Source organism: Dendropsophus ebraccatus, chromosome 15, assembly GCF_027789765.1.
Source record: "Dendropsophus ebraccatus isolate aDenEbr1 chromosome 15, aDenEbr1.pat, whole genome shotgun sequence".
In the NCBI taxonomy this organism is placed as follows: domain Eukaryota; kingdom Metazoa; phylum Chordata; class Amphibia; order Anura; family Hylidae; genus Dendropsophus; species Dendropsophus ebraccatus.
Window position 1 is genome coordinate 64,455,822 of NC_091468.1, and position 24,587 is coordinate 64,480,408.

Sequence of the window (24,587 nt, forward strand, 5' to 3'; positions counted from 1 at the left end):
TCGGTAGGGCACTCACCATAAAACTTGACTTTTATTTCATATGTTAAAATCCATCATTGTTTAGCGGACAGCCATGACGCCAGCACCATGCAGCAAATGTGACAGCTGTTTCACATGCTTTAGCACGCTTCTCCAGACATCTTGAGAAGCGTGCTGACGCACGTGAAACAGCTGTCACGTTTGCTAATCTAAACAACTGAACACAGCTGAACACTGCTGCAGATCCTGTACGTGTGAACGCGCCCTAAAATGTTATGTCAGTTTTCCAATGACTGATAATGATAGGGTTGAAGGCGGTATAGAGCGCACCTTTCTCTTTGTGGGAACTGTCGGTGCTCCGAGCTCATGGACTGCTTTAATTTCAGTCGTCTGACAGTGGAAAATATTTCACAAGATGCTTTTTTAGATGGACGATTTCTTTTAAGACCTTTGTGGAAAGCTGTGGAAATGTTCCTGGGATGGAAGTGATCAGCTGTAGAATATATTAGACTTTTTAGGGGGGGGGGGGAGTACATAATGGTTAGTACATAACGGCTAACTATAGATATGACCAAGCTGGGGGAGTTCCGTATGTGATCTTATTCTGCAGGGCTCATGCATGGAAGTCATCGGCATGGACATGTACATAGTTAGGCCATGTTCTCATGACATATGAGACTGGACATTCCGTGACCCGTCCGGATGGGTCACGGCATGGCCGGTCTCTGCAAAGATCATCCCATCCGGTACTATGTGTATACGCCCCGGACGGGATCCCATAAAAGAACATACAGCATGTGAACATAGCCTTACACTGCACGCCCAGCAGGTGAAGCTGCCTAATGCCAGCAACACTTTCATTTCCCCAGTGGCATCCAGTAGAGTTCAAGTTTCGCCATTTAGTCGGCTGATATGTCCCTATTTTTTTACTGTACTGAAGTGTTGCCAAGTGTGTTATTCTATGCTGCGGCATCCCACCGCTATATACTGCAGTGTATATGGCCTCTGTTACAGTGAGAATTGGTGAGTATGCCAGTGATGGCCTCCAAAGTGTCATGTGCGAAAATACTCCGATTTTCCAGTTTTACTGATCCTGTTTTTATTTTACTATCTAGAATGCAACATAAATTTTTGTTTTGTTATATCACCATTATATCAATATTTATTTTTCTTTAGTGAGAAACTGAATATGTAACAAATATATCATTGCTAGAATATAGATATAGTCTTAAAGGTGTACTTTAAGGGGATATATATATATAATATTTATTTACTTTTTTTTTCCAAATCAGCTGGTGTCTGAACATTATACAGATTTGTAAATTACTTCAATTTAACAATTTTCAGTCTTCCAGCACTTATCAGCTGCTTTATGTCCTGCAGGAAGTGGTATATTCTTTCCTGTCTGACACAGTGCTCTCTGCTGCCACCTCTGTCCATGTCAGGAACTGTCCAGAGCAGCAGCAAATCCCCATAGAAAAGCTCTCCTGCTCTGGACAGTTCCTGACATGGACAGAGGTGGCAGCAGAGAGCACTGTGTTAGACCGGAAAGATTACACCACTTCCTGCAGGATATACAGCAGCTGATAAGTCCTGGAAGACTGGATTTACATTTACAAATCTATATAACTTTCTGACACCATCTGATTTGGAAAAAATTTTAATATGTATGTATGTATGTATAGAGGCAACCACTGGCATACTTGCTGATTCTCACTGTAACAGAAACCATTTACACTGTAGTATATAGTGCTGGGATGCCGCAGCATAGAATAACATACTTGACTATACTTAAATACAGTAAAAAAAAAAAAATACCAACATGTACCAGCCGACTAAATGGCAAGAATGGAACTCTTCTGGATCCCATTGAGGGGGTTTAACCCAGAGCAATTGTGTGACATCAGCCGTACAGTCACATGCTCATATGGGAGATTTTTGTCTTGGCCGTTTGTCAGTCATGTGCAACTTCCTCCAGAATAATTTATGCACGTCTAATTTTAGGATTCTCTGTTTCTTAAAAAAAAAAAAAAAAAAAAAAAAAAGTGTTGTGAGCCATTTTCATTTGTTAGAATTCGTGTGGAGCTGCTTAAGGTGAGTGTATTGCGGGGGCTTGGATGAGTGACTTTAAGTCTTTATTCACACAGGTCCATAGGGCTGCAGTCACCAAACTGATACCAAAACTATGTTTTATGTATTACATCGATTTTTGTATTTTTGCATGTTAACCACGCGTTTCTGTACAAAGGTTTACTGCATCAATATGCATACAGAAGAATATCTGCCATGTGAGCCAATGTATGACTATGAAGTGTGCGCAAATGTATGACTTTCAAACTTTCAAATGCATTGAGCAGTGAATCACAGGCCAACCAGCCGCTCCATAAAAAAAAAGAAAAAAAGAAAGGAGTCGGAGCATCCCGGACCCCTGCAGAGGAGTCGGGGGTCGGACCCTTGAACTCTCCTACTTGGACAACCCCTTTAAAGAAGTTACAAAACCTTGGCACCTTCCTTTTCCAGGTTGGGTGTGGGGTTTTGCAGCTCAGTCCTATAGAAGTGAATGGAGCTTGATTTCAATGTTGTGCATACCCTGAGCACAGGGGTGGCGCTGTTTTTGGAAGAAAGCTGCTGTGTTTTTTTCTAAACCCTTTCAAGCCATGTCTGCGCTTGGTAAAAACAATTTACTCTAGTGCACTTTCTGGACTCCATAAGGGTGCGTGCACACTACGGAATTCCTGCGTATGAGACGCGGCGGATTCCGTCGCTCGTACTCGCACACGGGGGCGCTCATCTCCGCCTGTGCTATAGACACTATTCTATGCACTGGTGGATTCCGCATTCCGGCGAAAAAAGTGACATGTCAATTCTTTTGGCGGAATCCGCCCGTGTAAGTACAAGCGACGGAATCCGCTGCGGGTCATACGCGGGAATTCCGTAGTGTGCACGCACCCTAACAGTCTAGTAAATCTGCCCCAATATGTCTTGCATAACTAACATACAGAAACTGGATAGCGCAGTTACTTCTATATACGGCTTCATACTAAATAACTGAACTAACAAAGTGAAATGAGAAATGTAGTTAAAGGGGAACTATCAGCAGGTTAGACGAATCTAACCTGCTGATATGTCCCTTCTGCACAGGATATGCTGAGGAGGAAGATATGTCTCTTACCTTCTTCCTCTGTGCTGTTTCGGTGCAGTTAGTTGTGTGTTTCACTGTCCGGTAAGACTGATAGGAGCACTGCCCACCCTCATATCGCTGACCTGGCCCGCTCCATTCATTCATCCGGAGGCGGATAGGTACTATGACGGCAGGCAGTGCTGCTAACAGTCTCACCGGGCCGGCACTGAGGAGGAAGGTTAAAGGGGTTCTCCAGCGCTACAAAAACATGGCCCCTTTTCCCCCTACTGTTGTCTCCAGTTCAGGTGCAGTTTGCAATTCAGCTCCATTTACTTCAATGGAACGGAGTTTCAAAACCCCACCCAAACTGGAGACAACAGTAGGGGGAAAGTGGCCATGTTCTTGTAGCGCTGGATAACCCCTTTAAAACCATCCCTTCCCCCTCAGCGTCTCCTGTGCTATAGGGACATATCAGCGGGTTAGATTTGTCTAGCCTGCTGATAGTTCCCCTTTAAACAATGCTGCATGCACGTCATTTCTCACTTTGTGCAAAAATATGCATATTACTATACATCCTATAAAAATTTGCACTAAATTGAGAAAATGCCAAAGAAAAACGGCCAGAAAAAGAGAGAAAAAAAACTGCTGGCAGTTTTTGTGGCAAAAACTGTGCAAAACGTGTCTGAGGGAAGCCTAACTAGTGTTAAAGGGATACTCCAATCTCAGCTAATACAGTTATACATTCATTTACCAGACCACTGCTTTTAGAGCAGAGTGGGGGTCTGTAACCTAGTCAACGAACTTTCAACAATGGGAGGGAAGAAGCAGCATATCAGGCCTTCTGCTTTTGAAGGGTACATGTCAGTATAGGGCTATTACCAGATCTAGCAGGTTGACGTGGAGACATCCCAGGCCGGGCGAGCCCCCATTCTAATTAATAGGGCATGTACACATAACTTACTTTGCATCGGACGTATCCACAGCAACCCTGTCCTGTGTAGAGGACTTCCTTTTCTTATCTACATTCTAGCCAGGAATTCAGCCAACTCTATCTCCCTTCCACTATGTTTAAGAAGTTATCGTATATGAGGAAGGAGTGAAAGTAGTAGTAGTAGGGATTTGGCTGGGTTCCTGGCTAGAGTGTAAACAGGAACAACGGGGCAGATTTATCAAACATGGTGTAAAGTGAAACTGGCTCAGTTGCCCCTAGCAACCAATCAGATTCCACCTTTCATTCCTCACAGACTCTTTGGAAAATGAAAGGTGGAATCTGATTGGTTGCTAGGGGCAACTGAGCCAGTCTCACTTTACACCAGTTTGATAAATCTCCCCCAATATGTCTATGAAGGTGAGAGAGTAAAATGACCAGTAAAATAACTTTACCTAACCAATATATGTTAACTTATTAGAATGGTTGAAAATAGATTTAATCAATGGACAACCCCTTTAGTGCAGTTTATTTTAATACTCTGTTTTTTTTTTTGAATGTATACAGGTAAAATATGTCGCTAGCCGCTTACTGTCTCATATGCTGCAGAAAAATAACTACCTCCGGGACTGCGTCAAGACGAGATCGCAACTGGAAAGATATCAGTACGTTCAATATCCTTTTTATTGATGCATACAGTAGCACCAACATATTCAGCAGTGCAGTACATAGATTGTAGTCACTTACATTGATCCGTGCTCCCAGTGATAATCATTCTATTGGCGACATACTCTAAAGGTTCCCGTACACTAATACATACCCGCCATCAGTGTAAGGTGTATGGGGATCTCCTGGCCGTCCACCAACAGATGATGTCGGTGGAGATAAGGGGCAGGTGTGATAGTAAAGCATTGCCTGAAACCTTTGTTTTCGGAGAGAGAAGCCGTAGTAAGAGGTCTGGCTGTGGCTTGAAGAGGTACGGTAGTGATTTTTTTTCTAATCAATTGGTGTCAGAAAGTTATACAGATTTGTAATTCGCTTTTATTTAAAAAATCTCCAGTCTTCCAGTACTTACCAGCTGCTGTATGTCCTGCAGGAAGTGGTATATTAATTCCACTCTGACACAGTGCTCTCTGCTGCCACCTCTGTCGGTGTCAGGAACTGTCCAGAGCAGGAGCAGATCCCTATAGAAAACCTCTCCTCCTCTGGACAGTTCCTGACATGGACAGAAGTGGCAGCAGAGAGCACTGTGTCAGACTGGAAAGAATACACCACTTCCTGCATGACATACAGCAGCTGATAAGTACTGGAAGACTGGAGATTTTTAAATAGAAAGATCACTTTCTTGAAGTGTTTCCATAGTCTGAACTCTGGTGTTTAACCCAAATAAATGAATCAATTATTATCAAATTCAGGAACCTGGCAAACAAAGTATTAGGAGCTATAAACCAAATCCTCCTTCATTACTTGTAATTGAATTTGCTTCTTGAGCTCCATATTACAGAGATGTCATGATGTGCTTTTTGTTCTTGTTGTCATCTAGGAAACATTGCCAGGATCACAGGGTCACTGTTTTTAGGGTAAGTAGATGATCTAGTTAAAGGGAAACTGTCGGCTAGAAAAGACGTCTCAGACTGGTAACATAGTGATTAAAGGGGAACAAATCTAACCTGCTAATAGCTCCCTAGGGGGCACAGGGTGCTGAGGATAGAGATATGTCTCTTCCCTTCCTCCTCCCTTCCCATGCTGTTAGCTGTGGAATCCTCTGTTTGAGCACTGGGGGAGGGGCTACACCCACTCCACCCCGCCCCTGCTACTGATTATCATCATGTGCTCCATGGGGCCAACAAGCAGGCACATTTGCATATTTAATCTTAAGGTATTTTTTTTGCAGAAATCAAAGTGTCATTGTCGTTAAATTTTTCTTTTTTTTTTGCAGAAATCAATAGTACAGGCGATTTTAAGAAACTTTGTAATTGGTTTTATTAGCCGAAAAATGCATTTTTATCATGAAACAGCAGTTTGAAGCTCTCCCCCCTGTCTTCATGGTTCCCTATGGAGAGGGGAGGGGTTGAGGGAGATGAGGCACCAAAACAGGACAACAAAGAGTTAATTTACAGTTACATCACCAGGCTCCTATCTCCTCTGAAGTCAGCACTGTCCTCTCTGACCTCTGAATACCGGCTTTCACACAGCTCCCACTGTGTAATTCTTTGTTCTCTGCTGGCGACTAATCTCCCTCCTCACCTCTCCCCTCTCCATAGGTTACACAGGGCCCGACTGATGTAAAAGAGTCGAGATTTCCTGATAATGAGCAGTGAATGAGAGAGAGGAGGGAGGAGGGGACCTGTGCCACCGGACTTTATCTTCTCCTGTCAATTGCACGTAATAATCAGTGACAGATACCCTTCTTTTTTCAATTGTTTCATTGCTTGAAGTCGAGGCATCCATGTAAAGGCCAGTAAGTAGGATAGTCCCCCTGCGTGCTACAAGACTTGGGTGGTTTTATATTTGGAGAATAATTTAAAAGATAGTTTTGCCCATGTGATGTGGATCAATAACTAGCCTGGAAAAACCTTCTTATATAGGCCGGGTATGAGCTGAGACTCTTGCATTTACACAGATTTATCTGACAGATTGTTGAAGCCAAAGCCAGGAATGGATTTGAAAAGAGGAGAAATCTCAGTCTTTTCTATATGACTTTTTTCCTGTTTATAGTCTTTTCCTGGCTTTGGCTTCAAAAATCTGTCTGTGTAAACGCACCCTTCCAGTTTAGTTAGTCATTATTTTAGAAGGAAAGACCCTGAGAATGAGATCTCCATTGTAACGTTCCTCCGTTATGTCTCTTTGCACTCAGAGGTTGCGTCTTTATTACATATGAGGTTCGGTCTCTCAGAAAAGCCATCACGCTCGACACGCAGGCCGTCCAGCAGGAGAAGCTGAAGTCTTACATCTATGTGCACACTCTGTCAGCTGATCAGAATGATGTCCAAGGTAAGAGATGTTCACACCTAATAGTGAGGATCCCATTTTGTGTCACCCGGTTAGCCCTCTAGTTTTTTCTTAGTAAGAAAGATGTTGAATATCATTACTAGTATGTGAGGTGTGATAAAGCAGTCCCAGTTCAATGATTGGTTGGATCCTTTTCATTGCTCCTTCTGTGCCTTATCTGTTATCTGGCTCTGACTGACAGGGCCAGGAGCCGTTGGCTCCCCGCCCTGCCAATCACTCCGGTGGCCGCAGACAGACTTTGTAATGACTAACCTACATTATTTATAAGACGTTTTCTCAATTTTACAGGTTATTCACTGATCTAATAGAAACTATTTGTATTTTGTATTTAGGCATCACAAACAAATTGAGAAAAGAGCTTCACAAAACAGTGATAAAAGCTCTGGAAATTTCTACCAGATTGTTCAGGAAAGAACATGACCGAGGTAAAGTAGTGCGGGCATGTCTTCGTTACACTATACAGCGCTCTAGAGAACATTCGGGATAGTGTGCTTAATTCCAAAGATCTTATATACAAAACAAAAGTGATAGATAGGAGATAGATAGATAGATAGGAGATAGATAGGAGATAGATAGGAGATAGATAGATAGATAGATAGATAGATAGATAGATAGATAGATAGATAGATAGATAGCAGATAGATAGGAGATAGATAGATAGGAGATAGATAGATAGATAGATAGATAGATAGATAGATAGATAGATAGATAGATAGGAGATAGATAGATAGATAGATAGATAGATAGATAGATGATAGATAGATAGATAGATAGATAGACAGATAGATAGATAGGAGATAGATAGATAGGAGATAGATAGATAGGAGATAGATAGATAGATAGAAGATAGATAGATAGATAGATAGATAGATAGATAGATAGATAGATAGGAGATAGATAGATAGATAGATAGATAGATAGATAGATAGATAGATAGGAGATAGATAGCAGATAGATAGGAGATAGATAGATAGGAGATAGATAGGAGATAGATAGATAGATAGATAGATAGATAGATAGATAGATAGGAGATAGATAGATAGATAGATAGATAGATAGGAGATAGATAGATAGATAGATAGGAGATAGAGAGATAGATAGATAGATAGATAGATAGATAGATAGATAGATAGATAGGAGATAGATAGATAGATAGATAGATAGATAGATAGATAGGAGATAGATAGATAGGAGATAGATAGATAGATAGGAGATAGATAGATAGATAGATAGATAGATAGATAGATAGATAGATAGATAGATAGATAGATAGGAAATAGATAGATAGATAGATAGATAGATAGATAGATAGGAGATAGATAGATAGATAGATAGATGATAGATAGAAGTGTATAGAAAGGTGTGTAACCCTATTGAATACATTGCTACTTCCCCATGAAGTCCCTCATCCCCTTTTTCACATAAAACAATAGATAATAAAACTAGTTTCTTGCACTGGGTAAGCCTGGTGCTTAGGAGTTTATACTATTACTGCTGAAGCTGTAACAATCCCTGTGCACTGAGAGCCCCCTAGTGGCCTCGGTAGGAAAATGCTGCTTCATCTGTATGTTAGTATGTTGGGATACAGGAGGAGTTCAGGGCCTGGCCATTCTTTTTTTTTTTTTTAAACAATATTTTATTCAAAGTTTACAACGATACAGTTATACAGTTTAGGAGACAGGCTGGGTCCATACCCTTGGCGTCGCTTTCAAGTGCGAAATCCTAATAACTTTTAGGTACACAATGTGTGGATCATGCATTCACGCGGCAGGTTGTACAAATAATGCCCGTATTGATCTGAAAATATGTCTTTACCCCGCCGGAGCTTCTCAGTCGCCTGCCTATATCATGCAGACATTGGAGTATCTTTAGCAGAAACACAATATCAAAATAGTCAAACAAAAAAAGAAAAACATATCAAACAATACAAATCCCATATGAAATCATGGCATTCCCATGTGCGAGTCTCCAAGGCGAATACTGATATAAAACATGTACAGTTACGGCAAGAGAGTTGTTATATGTACCGTCAAGTCACCTCCCAATGAACATGAGTCGACACCCGCCCCTTTAGCCTGGCCATTCTTATGGTAGTGGCCCTATGTTTGGGATTAAAGATAAATGGCATTAACCCCTATGGCTCCACCACACAGCTATTCTTAAAGAGGTACTCCGATTTTTTTACTTTTAAATCAACTGATTCAGAAAGTTATGTAGATTTGTAATTTACTTCAATTAAAAAATCTCTTTAAAAGTCATCAAGTACTTACCAGCTGCTGAGTGTCCTGCAGGAAGAGGTGTATTCTCTCCAGTCTGACACAGTGCTCTCTGCTGCCACCTCTGTCCATGTCAGGAACTGTTCAGAGCAACAGCAAGTCCCATAGAAAACCTCTCCTGCTCTGGACAGTTCCTGACATGGACAGAGGTGGCAGCAGAGAGCACTGTGTCAGTCTGAAAATAATACATCACTTCCTGCAGGACTTACAGCAGCTGATAAGTAATGGAAGACTGGAGATTTTTAAATAGACAAATAGTAAATTACAATTCTTTATAACAGTTATATAGCTGCCTTCAGGAGACCGGACCAGGATACAGCAAGTATAACTGTTATATGGCAGCCTTCAGGAGACTGGACCTGGATACAGTAAGTATAGCTGTTATATAGCTGCCTTCAGGAGACTGGACCTGGATACAGTAAGTATAGCTGTTATATAGCTGCCTTCTGGAGACTGGAACTTGATACAGTAAGTATAGCTGTTAAATAGCAGCCTTCAGGAGACTGGACCTGGATACAGTAAGTATAGCTGTTATATAGCTGCCTTCATGAGACCGGACCTGGATACAGCAAGTATAACTGTTATATAGCAGCCTTCAGGAGACTGGGCCTGGATACAGTAAGTATAGCTGTTATATAGAATGTCTTCAGGAGACTGGACCTGGATACAGTAAGTATAGCTGTTATATAGCTGCCTTCAGGAGACTGGACCTGGATACAGTAAGTATAGCTGTTATATAGCAACCTTCAAGAGGCTGGACCTAGAGACAAGTAAGTATAGCTGTTATATAGCTGCCTTCAGAAGACTGGACCTGGATACAGTAAGTATAGCTGTTATATAGCAACCTTCAGGAGACTGGACCTGGATACAGTAAGTATAGCTGTTATATAGCAGCCTTCAGGAGACTGGACCAGGATACAGTAAGTAAAGCTGTTATATAGCTGCCTTCAGGAGACTGGACCTGGATACAGTAAGTATAGCTGTTATATAGCTTCCTTCAGGAGACTGAACCTGGATACAGTAAGTATAGCTGTTATATAGCAACATTCAGGAGACTGGACCTAGAGACAAGTAAGTATAGCTGTTATATAGCTGCCTTCAGGAGACTGGACCTGGATACAGTAAGTATAGCTGTTATATAGCTTCCTTCAGGAGACTGGACCTGGATACAGTAAGTATAGCTGTTATATAGCAACATTCAGGAGACTGGACCTAGAGACAAGTAAGTATAGCTGTTATATAGCTGCCTTCAGGAGACTGGACCTGGATACAGTAAGTATAGCTGTTATATAGCTGCCTTCAGGAGACTGGACCTGGATACAGTAAGTATAGCTGTTATATAGCTGCCTTCAGGAGACTGGACCTGGATACAGTAAGTATAGCTGTTATATAGCAGCCTTCAGGAGACTGGACCTGGATACAGTAAGTATAGCTGTTATATAGCTGCCTTCAGGAGACTGGACCTAGAGACAAGTATGTATAGCTTTGTTATAAAGCATGAGAACTAAAGAAAAAGAAAAAAAGTAAATTGCAGACATGCTTTATATCACATTTATTGCTGATTTACATTTTGAAAGTTATAATGACAGCGACACTTTAAGTCCACCATACTAGAGCATTTAGAGTATACCTTGTTTGTCATAACATTAAATAATTATTTCTCCAAAACACCTTTTGACTAGAGACAATACTTTCAAGAACTTTTTGAAAAAACATATTAAATGTATTTATTTATAGAAAAAATCAGCAAAACAGACATGGAAGAGCACGAGTTTCCTCTTTGGCTTCTCTTGAAGGGCACACAGTCAGCAGATAAAAGAATCCGACTAGAAGCTGTCCAGAACATGGCGGGAATCCATTACTGGCGAGGTACAAACTCTGTAACATGAGAGAGAAAACTGATTGTATGTCTGTAATACCAGCTGATAGTACTGATGCCTAAAAACAAACACATCTATATGGTTAGTATTGTTAAAGGGGATCTCCAACCATCCCGTAGAAAAATAAAATGCACAAAAAGCTGATAGATTGTAGGTGAGGTGTGATGTGTTTTGTGATGTCATAAGACGTCGTAGTGTTACTTATCTTTGATTAAGAATAGTGGTTAATAGATAAAGATTATCTTTCTAGTTTGCTACATGTAAATTGTCATTGTTTTCCAGTTCAGCTGGGTTTGCAAAAAAACTGATGGAAAAACATGCAATTATGTGCATCCGTTTTTTCATCGACTTTCATTATTTAAAAAAAAGGATCAAAACGCATCAGTTTTTTCCATCCATTTTTTGCAGAAATGGATGAAAAAACGGATTGAAAAAAAACGTCATGTAAAACCAAACCTTTGTTTTATAATGCAAGTCGATAGAAAAACGGATCAAAACAGAGGCACACAATTACCTCCTTTTTTTCCTCTGTTTTTTCATCAGTTTTTTTTGGGGGGGTTTGGCGTAAAACGGGTGAAAAAAACAGACTGCAAAAATGAAGTGTGAACCCAGCCTTATCCTGAAAAATTACCTGAAACGACAGGTTCACTTTAAAGTGGAGATGAGCACAACTCATGCTGGAGTCCAATTGTTCGGCATTTGATTACCGGTGGCTGAAGAAGAAGGATGCAGATCTAGGAAGTCCTGGAAGAAATGTTTTCCCAGACTCCCTAGGGCTGCATCCAACTTCTTCAGCCACCGGTAATGAAATGCCAAACATGTCAACTAATAATATATCGTCAAGCACCGGACTTTGTATTTTTACAGATTACCAGTATCGGACAGTGGCACAAGCATGTGACAGAAGAACAACTGTGGGGCTAGCCAGGAGCAAAGATGTAGACCTACGATTCTTCCTTCCGCCTCCAGCACTGCCCAAAATAGATGATGTGAGTGGGGAAAAAGAATACATAGATTTCAAGGGGTATCTGTCCTGATCTTCCGCAGCTGCTGTTAACACTCTGTCAAGAACATATTGTTGTTAAAGGGGCAATCCAGCAACAACAAAAAAAATTTCAAACTGGTTTCAGAAAGTTATATAGATTTGTAATTTACTTCTATAAAAAAATCTCCAGTCTTCCTATACTTATCAGCTGCTGTATGTCCTGGAGGAAGTGGTGTATTCTTTCCAGTCTTACACAGTGCTCTCTGCTGCCACCTCTGTCCATGTCAGGAACTGTCCAAAGCAGGAGAGGTTTTCTATGGGGATTTGCTGCTGATCTGGACAGTTCCTGACATGGACAGAGGTGGCAGCAGAGGGCACTGTGTCAGACTGGAAAGAAAACACTAATATATATAAATATATATATATATATATATATATATATTTATTTATGTATTTTGTATCCTTTTATTGTATCTTTATCCTTTTATTAAACAGCCTCTTTTATTGTTTTGGTTACAGAATCTTTCCATAGAGGATGAGATACGTCGGCTGCTGTCCTCCCTCCCACAGACAGAATTTGACCAGTGTATAAAGTATTTTACGTCCTTGGCTTTGAGAGAGAGCAGTCAGTCCCTAGTAGCCCAAAGGGTGAGAGAGCATTGCACATTTTTCATATAAAAAAGTCTAATACTTTATCTATCGGTAAAACATATTGGTGTCGGCTGGATATGTTACAGGTATCATGTCCAAGAGACTAGGAAAAATGTCAAATATACATCAGGAGTCATAGATGTAGAGGGAAAAGAACCCAACAGGATTATTATAGAAAAGGTCAGGTCCAATCTGTACACACAAAAGGGCAGTGACAAGGTGTAAGATAACATTTCATCACATAGAAGACTAATTAAAAAAATACTGTACAGTAATACCTCGGTTTTCGAACGCTTTGGAATTCGAACTGCTTGGTATTCAAACGAAAATTTACCCAGAAGTAGTGTTTGGAATTTGAACTTTGCTTGGTTTTCGAACGTTTTTCGAACGTTTTTGCGAGCGTGGATGGTGGGTTGTACCTGGCGAGTTAAGCAGTGGTGAGGCTTCACATACAATACAGTGCTGTATAAGACTGCTGGAGTGCATATACAGTGCAGTAGTAGTACAGGCAGTGCACCACCATCTCCCATACATTACAGTGCTTGGATGGGGGGGACGCTATACAGTAAAGGATGGGTGAGGAGTTGGCGACTACTGTACTATAATTGCTGGTTCTGATGAACATTTCTTATGTTTAATGTCCTGTACAGTATAGTGCTGTTCTGTACTGTACTGCAGTGATTATACTGAGCACTTATCAGTGTAATAAATGAGTATTGAAGGTAATTATTGGTGGCTGCTGGAACCAATTAATCACATTTACATTATTTCCTATGGGAAGACACTGCTTGGTTTTCAAACTGCTTTGTTCTCAAACTGTCTTCCGGAGCCAATTAAGTTCGAGAACCGAGGTTCCACTGTATTATGAAACATCATGTCTTCTAGATCATGGTAAGGGATGGTATATAAGCTTATCAGTGAGTTTCAGCAGGTAATGAGGAATGAGATATCTTGGCGTGGATAAGATGGATGTGAGACCCCTAGAGGCCTGGAAATGCCAGACTCTGAGATGAGAGGCCTGGGGTGTAAATATCTATAAGATGCCTCCCTAGGTAAATCACGGTGCAGTTGTATGGGTGTGAAAGACTTCAGCATATTGTTGTCATAGACAACACTTAACCTGGTCACTCCTGACATTGTCCAGAACTGTAGATACAATGATTGTGAGAAATGTTTGGAATAGACAGAGGGAGATCAGGAAAAGTAGATCACCTCAGTACTTTTAATGATAGAAGACTGCTGTTACCTGTCAGTAGACTCTCTAATACTTGACGTACAGAATAGAGATGAACACAACATAAGTCTGATTGCTCAGCATTCGATTATCGGTGGGATGCCCCCTAAGGGGTCCTGGTAAACATGGAAACAGTCATAGGCCATTGGCTGTATCCACCAGGACTCCCTAGGGCTACATCCAACTTTTTCAGCCACCGGTAATTAAATGGGACTTGAGTTGCGCTCATCTCTAGTAGGGAATATGCACTGATATAGTGGGCTATGTGACTTTTCAAAGAGGGTAGAGTAGTAAAGTATCTTAGTTACCAAATGGAATTGTGCATTGTGAGAAAAAACTATTTTACTGATTGTGTAAACACCTGACTATAAAACCTAGCAAAAAAAAAAATCAACATCATTGACATACAGTAACTGGTAAATATATGAATGGAATATGATCAGGTGATGAAAAGCAATGGTGCTCATTTCCCCCGGCTACTAAAGGCTAACATCAAAATTTAAGGGGAACTCTAGACGAAAGAGTTTCTATGACATGCCAAACCTTTTCCCAAATGACAGGTACACGTGAAGCATAGATACCATAGGGTTGTTGTAATGGTGTGTACTCTGAGCAGAGACTGGTAATAATAATGTTATCAGACCTGTTAGGCCCAGTATTTGTGCCCTGGTCCGTTACCAGATCTGCTTACAATGTTCAGTAACGTGGTCGTCTTTATCTCCTTTCAGAGAGGATTGTGGTGCTTTGGTGGGAACGGGCTGCCATATGCCGAAAGTCTCAGCTCTGTCCCTTCAGAGAAACTGGAAGTATACAGCTTACAGGCTTTACTGAAACACTCCAGGGTAACGTACACAGATCCTCTCCTTAGTTTACTAAATTTAGAGGGAACTACTGATTGATTCATTGATTTTTCTATAATTGTTATCCAAGGATAACTTACAGTCAGGAAACACTGATGAGGAAGCCTGGACAGGTTCCAGGTGTGTATCTGGAGCTGTCCAGAATTTTGGATTCCCCCATAGGGTTCTATGGGGCATCTATGCCGATATTGCAGACAAATATAGGACATGTTCTATATTTTCCAGAGCTCTTTTCTGGCACGACACCCTTCAGAAACAATCCTGAAGGGTATCCGTGCCCAATAGAGCCCTTTGGGACTGGAAATGTATCCAGACGTGTGAAGGAGGCCTCAGTGTTATTTGCTGTTTCCTCCTAAACCTTCTGATCTGAATGTCTTTGCTCATCATTTGTGTATTTCTGCTATAGATATCCACCCATGTGGACAGTATAGTGTCAAACGGAGGGCTACAGCTGCTGCAGAGAATATATCTGCTCCGCAAGGATTCCCAGAAAATGCAAAGGAGTATAATGCGAGTAATCGGTAACCTGGCCTTACATGAGAATCTGCACCCCAGCATTGTGGACTCAGGTAATGACCGCTGGCGTGATAACCTAGAGTTACATGGATATACAGTATTATAATGTTTCAGATATTTTTGTTATAAGGCCTATCAGTCTCTAGGTCATTAAAAACATATTTGCCTAATGGCATCTCACACAGCAATAGGCTGTCAATACTCCAACCACATTGGATGGCTGAGTGAGGAGGGAAGACGGCACTCCTGTTCTTAAAGTGAATCAATCATTAAAAAAATGTGTGATTCGTGACATCAATGAGAGTCGGGCCTTTGTTTAAGAAAGACATCGGAGCGCAGCCGGCCTCTCAGTGATGCGAAGGCCTGCCTCTCAGTGACGTGAAGGTCCGCCTCTCAGTGACGTGAAGGTCCGCCTCTCATCGATGCAGCCACTTTTTAGGAAGAAATTGTCTTGCTAAAAAGGGTGTCTTATAAAATGAAAAATATTGTTTGTGTTTTTTTCAGATAAAGTTTTTATTAAAGGGAACCAATCAGCATACCAGCCACGGCTGCAGCAGTAGCTTTAGTAAGAAAAAAAGGTAGTTTTAATCAGATGCCCAAGGTCGGGAGAGGAGCGGCAACTAGTCATCTGGGTGGAGAGCCGCTCGTGACTGGTCAAGGCTCCCTCAATGGCAGCGCACAGTGCGGGGATGATTGACAGGCAGAGAGACCCATTAGTGGCCTGTCAATCATCCCCGCACTGTGTGCTGACATTCAGAGAGCCAAGACCAGTCACGAGTGGCTCCCCGCCTAGATGACTAGTTGCCGCTCCTCTCTAGGCCTCGTGCGCCCAAATAAAACGACCTTTTCTGCGCAGGAGACCTATACTGTCCTGCTGGGAACCATATCAGCATATCTAAACATACTGGCTATTATAGATATACAAACAAACATTTGCCTTGTTTCCCTCATGCAAATTACTTTGGGGGAGATTTATCAAACATGGTGTAAAGTGAAACTGGCTCAGTTGCCCCTAGCAACCAATCAGATTCCACCTTTCATTCCTCACAGACTGTTTGGAAAATGAAAGGTGGAATCTGATTGGTTGCCGGGGGCAACTGAGCCAGTTTCACTTTACACCATGTTTGATAAATCTCCTCCATTGTGTTTACACATTAAAGTAGAAATAGAAGACATCGGATACTGTACTTCTCCTCTATTACTTACTCCATTGCTATAATAAGTTGTTTGCAACAGTCATGTCCTCCAAGAGACGCCTTATAGGTTTCCAATAAATGCCAGTGTATCAGTGGATGACCCCCTCCAGCGTGGGCTTTATTGTCATTTTTTGTCTTTTAAGGCTGGGTATCTTTGCTAGTGGAAGCAATGAAATCACCTTATGTCATTCAGAAGTCGCACGCAGCCAGAGTATTGGCGAATTTGGACCGGGATACAGTGAGTGAAAAATACCCTGACGGAGTGTATGTACTTCACCCGCAATACAGAACGAGGTAAGAGGGTGTGATTGTTTGTTTCAGTGGGATCTATTAGATTCCTATAGAATGACCCACATGCAGTTGCCCTATTACACAGAGCAATAATCATGCAAATCATGCTGATCGGTACTCTTTGTAATAGAGACAACAATCGTCGGCTGACCGTGTTTTTAAAGTGTACCTGTACATTTTTTTGCAGTAATCAATAGTACAGGCGATTTTAAGAGACTTTGTAATTGGGTTTATTAACTAAAAAATGCATTTTTATCATAAAAAAGCAGTTTGAAGCTCTCCCCTGTCTTCATTGTTTTCTATGGAGAGGGGAGGGGTGGAGGGAGATGAGGCACCAAAACAGGACAACAAAGAGTTAATTTTACAGCTACATCCCTATCTCCTCTGAAGTCAGTACTGACCTCTCTAACCTCTGAATAGCGGCTTTCACACAGGACCCGCTGTGTAATCCTTTGTTCTCTGCTGCCGACTAATCTCCATCCTCCCCCCTCCTCTCTCCATAGGTTACACAGGGCCCGACTGATGTAAAAGTGTCGTGATTTCCTGATAATAGTGCAGATAATGGCATATTTGCTTAATAAATCGACTGTACTATTAATTTCTGCGAAAAAAACAAAACAAAAAAAAAAAACGACAGTGACACTTTAAGGCCGCCCATAAAATCATCGGCCACCGACCGTGCAAAGCTATGTGTAATAGTGCTGTGTGGCCAACAGCTAACTTTTGAATATACTGTTATACATTACCTCTCCACGCTCCCAGTCTTCTCCTCTGCTTCCTTTCCGGCGATGCGGCTGTAACTTCAAAGTGGGTCTTAGAGCTGACAGGCCGCTCAGCCAATCACTGGCCAGGACTGCCAGCCAGGAAGCAAGCAGAGGGCAGGAGAAGACTGGGAGCCTGGACAGGTAATGTATAACAGTTTAGGGCAAGGGCTGCACGTATATAATTACAATGTCCGTGCAGCTCTTTCTAAACAATCATTGAGCCGTGTAATAGGCTCAGTACACGAGCGCCGATGTAGCAGATGAGTGCTCGTTTACAGTATTGATCAAGTAAAAGCAAACAGTTCATCCAGCTCACCTGGTGAGTGCCCGACCTGAGGATATCCCAGTCCTCACCACAGCACGGACCAAAAAAAGAAAAGGGAGGTCGGCACGTCCTGAGATAAAAAAAAAATTCTGTACTTTATTCCAATGTGTTAAAATCTCATGGTACAAAAGTCACAAGTAAGGAGACAAAAGATGCACGATCTAGATTGGAAATTTTTAATAGAATGCTGTCCTGTTGGAAAACAGAATAAACATGTTATGCTTACCTCTCTCCACTCTAGTGTCCTGCTGTGTCCCTTGCTGACTGCAGCTGTCTGACAGCCCGCTCAGCCAATCACCAACTGAGATGGGACAGCATTGCGGCCAGTGATTGGCTGAGCAGGCTGTCACCCATGAGATGAGTTTGTCTTGAAAGTGGTGGCAGCTGCAATCAGTAGAGGACACCACAGATGCCGTAACAAAACACCAGGGGAGTTCAGAGAAGTAAGCATAACATGTTCAATATGTTTTCCAACAGGGCAACATTATATAAAAAAAACTCTAACGACTGATAACCCCTTAAGCGCTACTTTCCCCCTACTGTTGTCTCCAGTTTGGGTGGGGTTTTGAAACTAAGTTCCATTGAAGTAAATGGAGCTTAATTGCAAACCACACCTGAACTGGAGACAACAGAAGGGGGAAAAGTGGCCATGTTTTTGAAGCGCTGGATAACCCATTTAAGGTCTCTGGTCATAGAAGATCAGTCCAAGCTCCTTAAATATAAGGGAGCTGCTCGCAGTTGGACAGGCTTTAGGCATAGTCCAACATTTTAATGCAGTTTATAATAAATCCCAGAAAAATAAAACCCAGAATTCCCGCATTTTTTTCCCCGTACTTTCAAAAGTGTTTCCATATATTAAATGTACCCCAAAATGGTGCTGTTTCAAAATCAAAAGCAACTAGTCATTCTTCTAGGTCACGAATGTCAGGGCAGTGCAAAGCATCATGAAAAAGTCTGGAACAGGGGAATAAAATCATTTCGGGCAGGGGGTGGGGGGAACAGAGTCAAGAAGGTTTATTTACCCGTCCCGATGCCCGCGCAGTGCCGTGACCAGCTCCTGGACCCCACTAACAGTCTGCAGATCTCCCTTCTGCTACATCACAATTTGGCTGACGGATGCCCTGTTCAGCCAGCCAGTGACTGGGGCGGGACATTGCTGTAGTCACTGATTGGCTGAGCGGTCTAAATCCCACCCTCTGGTGACGTTTCAGCTGGGTCGTGACATACCCCAAAGCCGGGAGAAAACGACATCCGACGTGGTTCAGGAGCTCAGTGATGCAGCGCAGTGCGGGCACGAGGTCCGGTAAGTATACTTTCTTTAATATGTTCCACACACCCCCTGCCCAAAATTATTTCAATACTTCAACCAGTCAGTGGTGCGTCAGTGTCCGACATCAGCCTCTGATGCTGGCTGGATAGGTAGTTCGACATGTCCAACCTGACCGTACAAGATTTGCTGTTGTTGAGTGGGCTGAAAAGGGGAGCCAGGAAGGTAAGTTTAGTTTTTTTTCACACCTGTCTGAGCACATTTTTAAAACAAAATAATTTATTAGTAAAGCATGTCCACCTTCTTTCAGAGACAGCACCACTCTTGTCCCCAGTTTGGGTGTTAATTTTGCAGCTCAGTTCCATTGAAGTGAATGCAGCTTAAAGCGACTCTGTACCCACAATCTGCCCCCCCCCCTAAACCGCTTGTACTTTTGGATAGCTGCTTTGAATCCAAGATCTGTCCTGGGGTGCGCTCGGCAGGTGATGCAGTTATTGAGTTATTGTCCTAAAAGACTACTTTTAAACTTGCAGCCCTGTGTCAAATTGGCGTGGCCTAGAGTGTCTGTGCATTAGGCTTGCACCGCCTCTCCGTCCCTCCTCCTTACACTCCTCACCATTAGGAATGCCCCATGGCAGGATTTTTCCTATTCATCACCTGTCTCAACACTGCACATGTGATGGATCGTTAAGGCACCTGTGCACTGTTCACCCAAGTGATGAATAGGAAAAATCCTGCCCAGGAGCATTACTAGTGGTGAAGAGGGCGGGGAGGAGGGACAGAGAGGCGGTGCAAGGCTTGGGCACACACACTCTAGGCCACCTCAATTTGACACAGGGCTGCCAGTTTAAAAGTTGTTTTTTAGAATAATAACTGCATCACCTGCCGAACGGACCCCAGGACAGATCTTGGATTAAAAGCAGCTATAAGAAGGTTCAAGCGGTTAGGAGGGGGCAGATTTTGGCTACAGAGTCGCTTTAATTGCAAACTGCACCTAAACTGAAGACCAGAGTGGTGCTGTCTCTGGAAGAAAGTGGCTATGTTTTCCTAATGCTGGATAACCTTAAGGGGTTAACATACTGCCTTATGGCAATGCTTTTGAGTGCATACTTGATTCGCTCAGGATTGATATTTTTGGTAACTCATGTGCAGGAGGTAACATTACCATGTATTTGAGCGGCATGTCATCATTGTAATCACCCGAGCCCATTCTGATTACACAGTCAGATTGCATTCACAGTCCACACTCCCTTCTAAACATTCACTAACAGTAATTGCTAAGGAGAATGTAGCATTTCAAGGTGACATCTGCGGCGGCATTTATCTCAATTGATATTCCTATCAACAGCGATATATAATTTCCTTTAACTTCCCTTTTGGAGACTGTTAAAGGAATGGCTAATAGAAGCGTAGACCCTAGAGATGCCGTACAATCATAATGCAGACCCTAGCATTGCTATCTATTTATTCTCATACCCGTCTCCTCATTTGCATGCAGGTCAGTGTTCACCTTAATCCATTTTAAGAATAACAATTTTTTTTTTCTTTTCTAAAATTCCCACTGTAGCCAGGCCATAAAAGCCGATGTTCTTTTCGTCCATGGTCTGTTGGGAGCAGCTTTTAAAACCTGGCGCCAGCAAGACCGGGATCAACCATTGGAGGAGAGTGCCCAGGAAGATGACTATACCGAATGTTGGCCAAAGGTAGAATTATGACTTTCTTCACCCAGTCTAAACTTTATTACGTGATTTCAGATAATGCATAGCCATTATATTCAGTAGCTATCCCATGGTTAGTGCCCGATAAGCTCATAATACCGCAGGGAGCATATCCCAGATATATATTAAAATGACTGTCAGACGTCTGTTGTCCATGCAGAGTCAAATGACTGGACCAGTCTGCATCAAATAGGTAAATTGCACTTTAGGCAGGGTCTATAACATTAACCACAGTGTATAATATGGACATATCACCACTGGCATTACTATTTATTTCTTCACAGAACAATCCAGTAATTTTTCTTTTCCTTCTATGAATAAAGATGAGGATGCTCAACTCCGATAGTTCGACATTTTATTATTGGCAGCCCTAGGGAGTCTGTGAAAACATGCATACAGCCTACGACCTATGGCTGTATCCAAGTTTTCCCGAACTCCCTAGGGCTGCATCCAACTTCTTCAGCCCCCTGTATGTGAGCCCGGGGCTGCTATGATTTCTGGAAAAAGCAGGGACAGAGAGGGGACATAATAACCACCACTACTCCACCCGTCCCTGTGCCTGTCCAGCTCTGGGACCCCCGCCGGCCTCTGGGAGCTTCTTCTCAGCCGATGTCATGACCCAACTGATTGACAGCCCGCTCAGCCAGTCAGTGACGTAATCACAACACGGGAAAAAATGCCTTACGGCGGGGGGGGTCCTGGGGTCGGTTAGGCAACACATTTTGGGTACAGGTAGAGGTAAGAGATCGATGATGATCATTCTCTCCCCTGCCCTCCCATATGACAAAAGTTTTTATGGCCGGACTTTTTTGAATGTCGAAAGATCGGACTTGAGCTCAAGTTGTGCTCATCTCTAGCCGTGGACAGACTGTACCTATAGTGATCAATATTGGAACCTTTTCAGACCAGTCATGCTTCCAAAGAAGGAAACTTGGACCAAGAGTCCTATGGCAAAACGCATGGCACAGACATATATGTGGAAAAGAAGAGAAGTTGCTTTCAAAACAGCGTCAGTCTAAGTACAATTGCATACTGAAACCCAGCGGGGAGGTTGTCCCAAGTGTCTTGGAGAGCTAAGACCGAGCCTTCTGCTCAAATCCTTCTGTAATCCCAGACAGACTCGAAGGATGTTGACATGGACTCTGTGGGAGCCATATCGTCACTTCAGGGAGTCCTTGTTCTTAATGCTGAAGATAGTTCTTAATGACATTGTTGTATGGGGTCTTTACCATGCTGCCGATTAAATATTTAAAGATAATTAGACCTTCCTGATGGGAGACGAGACGTCTTACTTTATGCAAATCTTTTAGGCAGGTGCTGAAAAAATGCTGCACTGTTGTACATGAGTAACTTTCCTTTCTGTAAATGGAAGCTGCTCAGTGGTCAGGGCCATGTTATTGAGATAGCAAAGGGGGCAGTTACCAAGGGAATGCCACCACTAATGCCCCTCTCCAGTCATCTCAAAAATGAAGCTTACCAACATGTTTCCCTATTGTAATCATATGCGGTTCATCAGGGGAGAAAAAAACAAAAAACATCTGCAAACATATTAGTTATTTGTGGGAATAAAACTTCCTATTGATGTAGGTAGGTGTACAAGTATCTTACATTCAAGAGGGCACAGGCTATGTTCACACAACGTATATTTTTGTAAAAGTACGGCCATTGTTGCAATCGGCAACAACGGCCGTACTTTTTAACGAAAATACGCGTTGCCTTGTCTTCTATAGAAAACTGGCTGGAGCATATACTATGGGGGAGATTTATCAAAGGGTGTAAAATTTAGACTGGTACAAACTGCCCACAGCAACCAATCACAGCTCAGCTTTCCTTTCACCAGAGCTGGAAGCTAAGCTGTGATTGGTTGCTGTGGGCAGTTTGCACCAGTCTTAGGGCCCTATTCCACCGGACGATTATCGTTCAGTAAATCGTTAAATCGTTCGAATCCAAACGATAATCGTTCGGTTGAAATGCAGTTAACGATTAATGGCCGAACGAGAAATCGTTGATCGCTTTATAAGACCTGGACCTATTTTTATCGTTGCTCGTTTGCTAATCGTTCGCATTGAATAAGACGTCGTTCGGTCGTTCGCAGTAAATACGAACGCAATAGCGAAGAAATAGCGAAGAAAAAACTATTGCAAATACGATCATAAGTAACGATTATCGTTCCATTGAAATGAGTGAACGTTTTCAAGTCTTTTGCAATAGCGGTCGTTTGAGATCGTTAACGATTATGCAAACGATAATCGTACGGTGGAATAGGGCCCTAAATTTTACACCTTTTGATAAATCTCCCTCTATGTGTATACTCTGGGATCTCTCTGCAGCCGCAGAAAACCCTGTCAGTGCACACTACGGAGCGAGCGGCTCCGTACCCTTGCTCCATAGTGTGCAGTGGGGAGTTCAGATGCGGGCGCACATGGATGCGCCGGCATCAGAACTCTCTGGCTGCAAAGATCATCCAGCTGGTACTGCAGTACCGGCCGGGATGATCTTTTCAGAGATCGGCCAGGTCACGAAACAGCCGGTCTCTTACGTAGTCTGCACATGGCCTCATACTGTGACATAAACCCACAATAAATTTAAAAAGAACATTAAACATAAGTAAAGATTTGCCCCCTGATGACTCTTTTCCTGTGTCCCTTTACCATGTTGGGACTCTGAGGAGTAAGGAGGTACATTTGTGATGCCAAATCTTGTTCTCTCTTCCTTAGGGCCCTATTACATGGAGCAATTATCTGCCCAATCAGGCAGAATTGGGCAAATATTGCCCCATAATAGAGACGAGGAGCCGATCATCAGTTGATCCTTGTCTCTCAGCTAGTTTAAAAATCATCGACTGATGACTGTGCATTGCTCCATGTAATAGTGATGTGTAGTCGGTGGCTGGTAAAAGTATATATAAAATGATAAAGATTATACTTACCTGTCCACATTGCCCGGTGTCCTCCTGCCTGTTCCCTGCTCAACGCAGCCACTGCTGAAGCTCCTGAAGTCATCTCTGAAGTGACAGGCTGCTCAGCCAATCACTGGCCGTAGTGATGGCACATCTTGGCCAGTGATTGGCTGAGCGTCCTTTTACTGTATAGACAGGTTTAGAAGCTTTAGCGGTGGCTGTAGCAAGCAGGGAAATGCCAGGAGGACACCAGGGAGCGTGGAGAGGTAAGTATAAACTTTATTACTTTCTATATAAGTAAGGGCTGCACAGACATCACTAACATATATATATATATATATATATATACACTCACCGGCCACTTTATTAGGTACACCATGCTAGTAACGGGTTGGACCCCCTTTTGCCTTCAGAACTGCCTCAATTCTTCGTGGCATAGATACAACAAGGTGCTGGAAGCTTCCTCAGAGATTGCAACGATGCTCACTTGGTACCAAGGAGCCAAAGAGTGCCAAGAAAATATTCCCCACACCATGACACCACCACCAGCAGCCTGAACCCTTGATACAAGGCAGGATGGATCCATGCTTTCATGTTGTTGACGCCAAATTCTGACCCTACCATCCGAATGTGGCAGCAGAGATTGAGACTCATCAGACCAGGCAAGGTTTTTCCAATCTTCTAC

General features: G+C 42.5%; 1 protein-coding gene across 1 annotated transcript in view; it reads left to right on the plus strand.

The window, feature by feature from the left end:
- Nucleotides 1–24,587, plus strand: part of SERAC1 (serine active site containing 1) — a 40,814-nt gene that overhangs the window by 6,913 nt on the left and 9,314 nt on the right. Inside the window, exons 2-12 of the mRNA XM_069954968.1 lie at nt 4,596–4,693; nt 5,572–5,608; nt 6,886–7,022; nt 7,373–7,465; nt 11,054–11,185; nt 12,064–12,185; nt 12,701–12,829; nt 14,795–14,908; nt 15,333–15,495; nt 16,782–16,932; nt 20,853–20,988. Coding sequence (XP_069811069.1) covers nt 4,603–4,693; nt 5,572–5,608; nt 6,886–7,022; nt 7,373–7,465; nt 11,054–11,185; nt 12,064–12,185; nt 12,701–12,829; nt 14,795–14,908; nt 15,333–15,495; nt 16,782–16,932; nt 20,853–20,988 — 1,305 coding nt within the window. The 5' untranslated portion in view covers nt 4,596–4,602. The remainder of the gene's footprint in view (nt 1–4,595; nt 4,694–5,571; nt 5,609–6,885; nt 7,023–7,372; nt 7,466–11,053; nt 11,186–12,063; nt 12,186–12,700; nt 12,830–14,794; nt 14,909–15,332; nt 15,496–16,781; nt 16,933–20,852; nt 20,989–24,587) is intronic.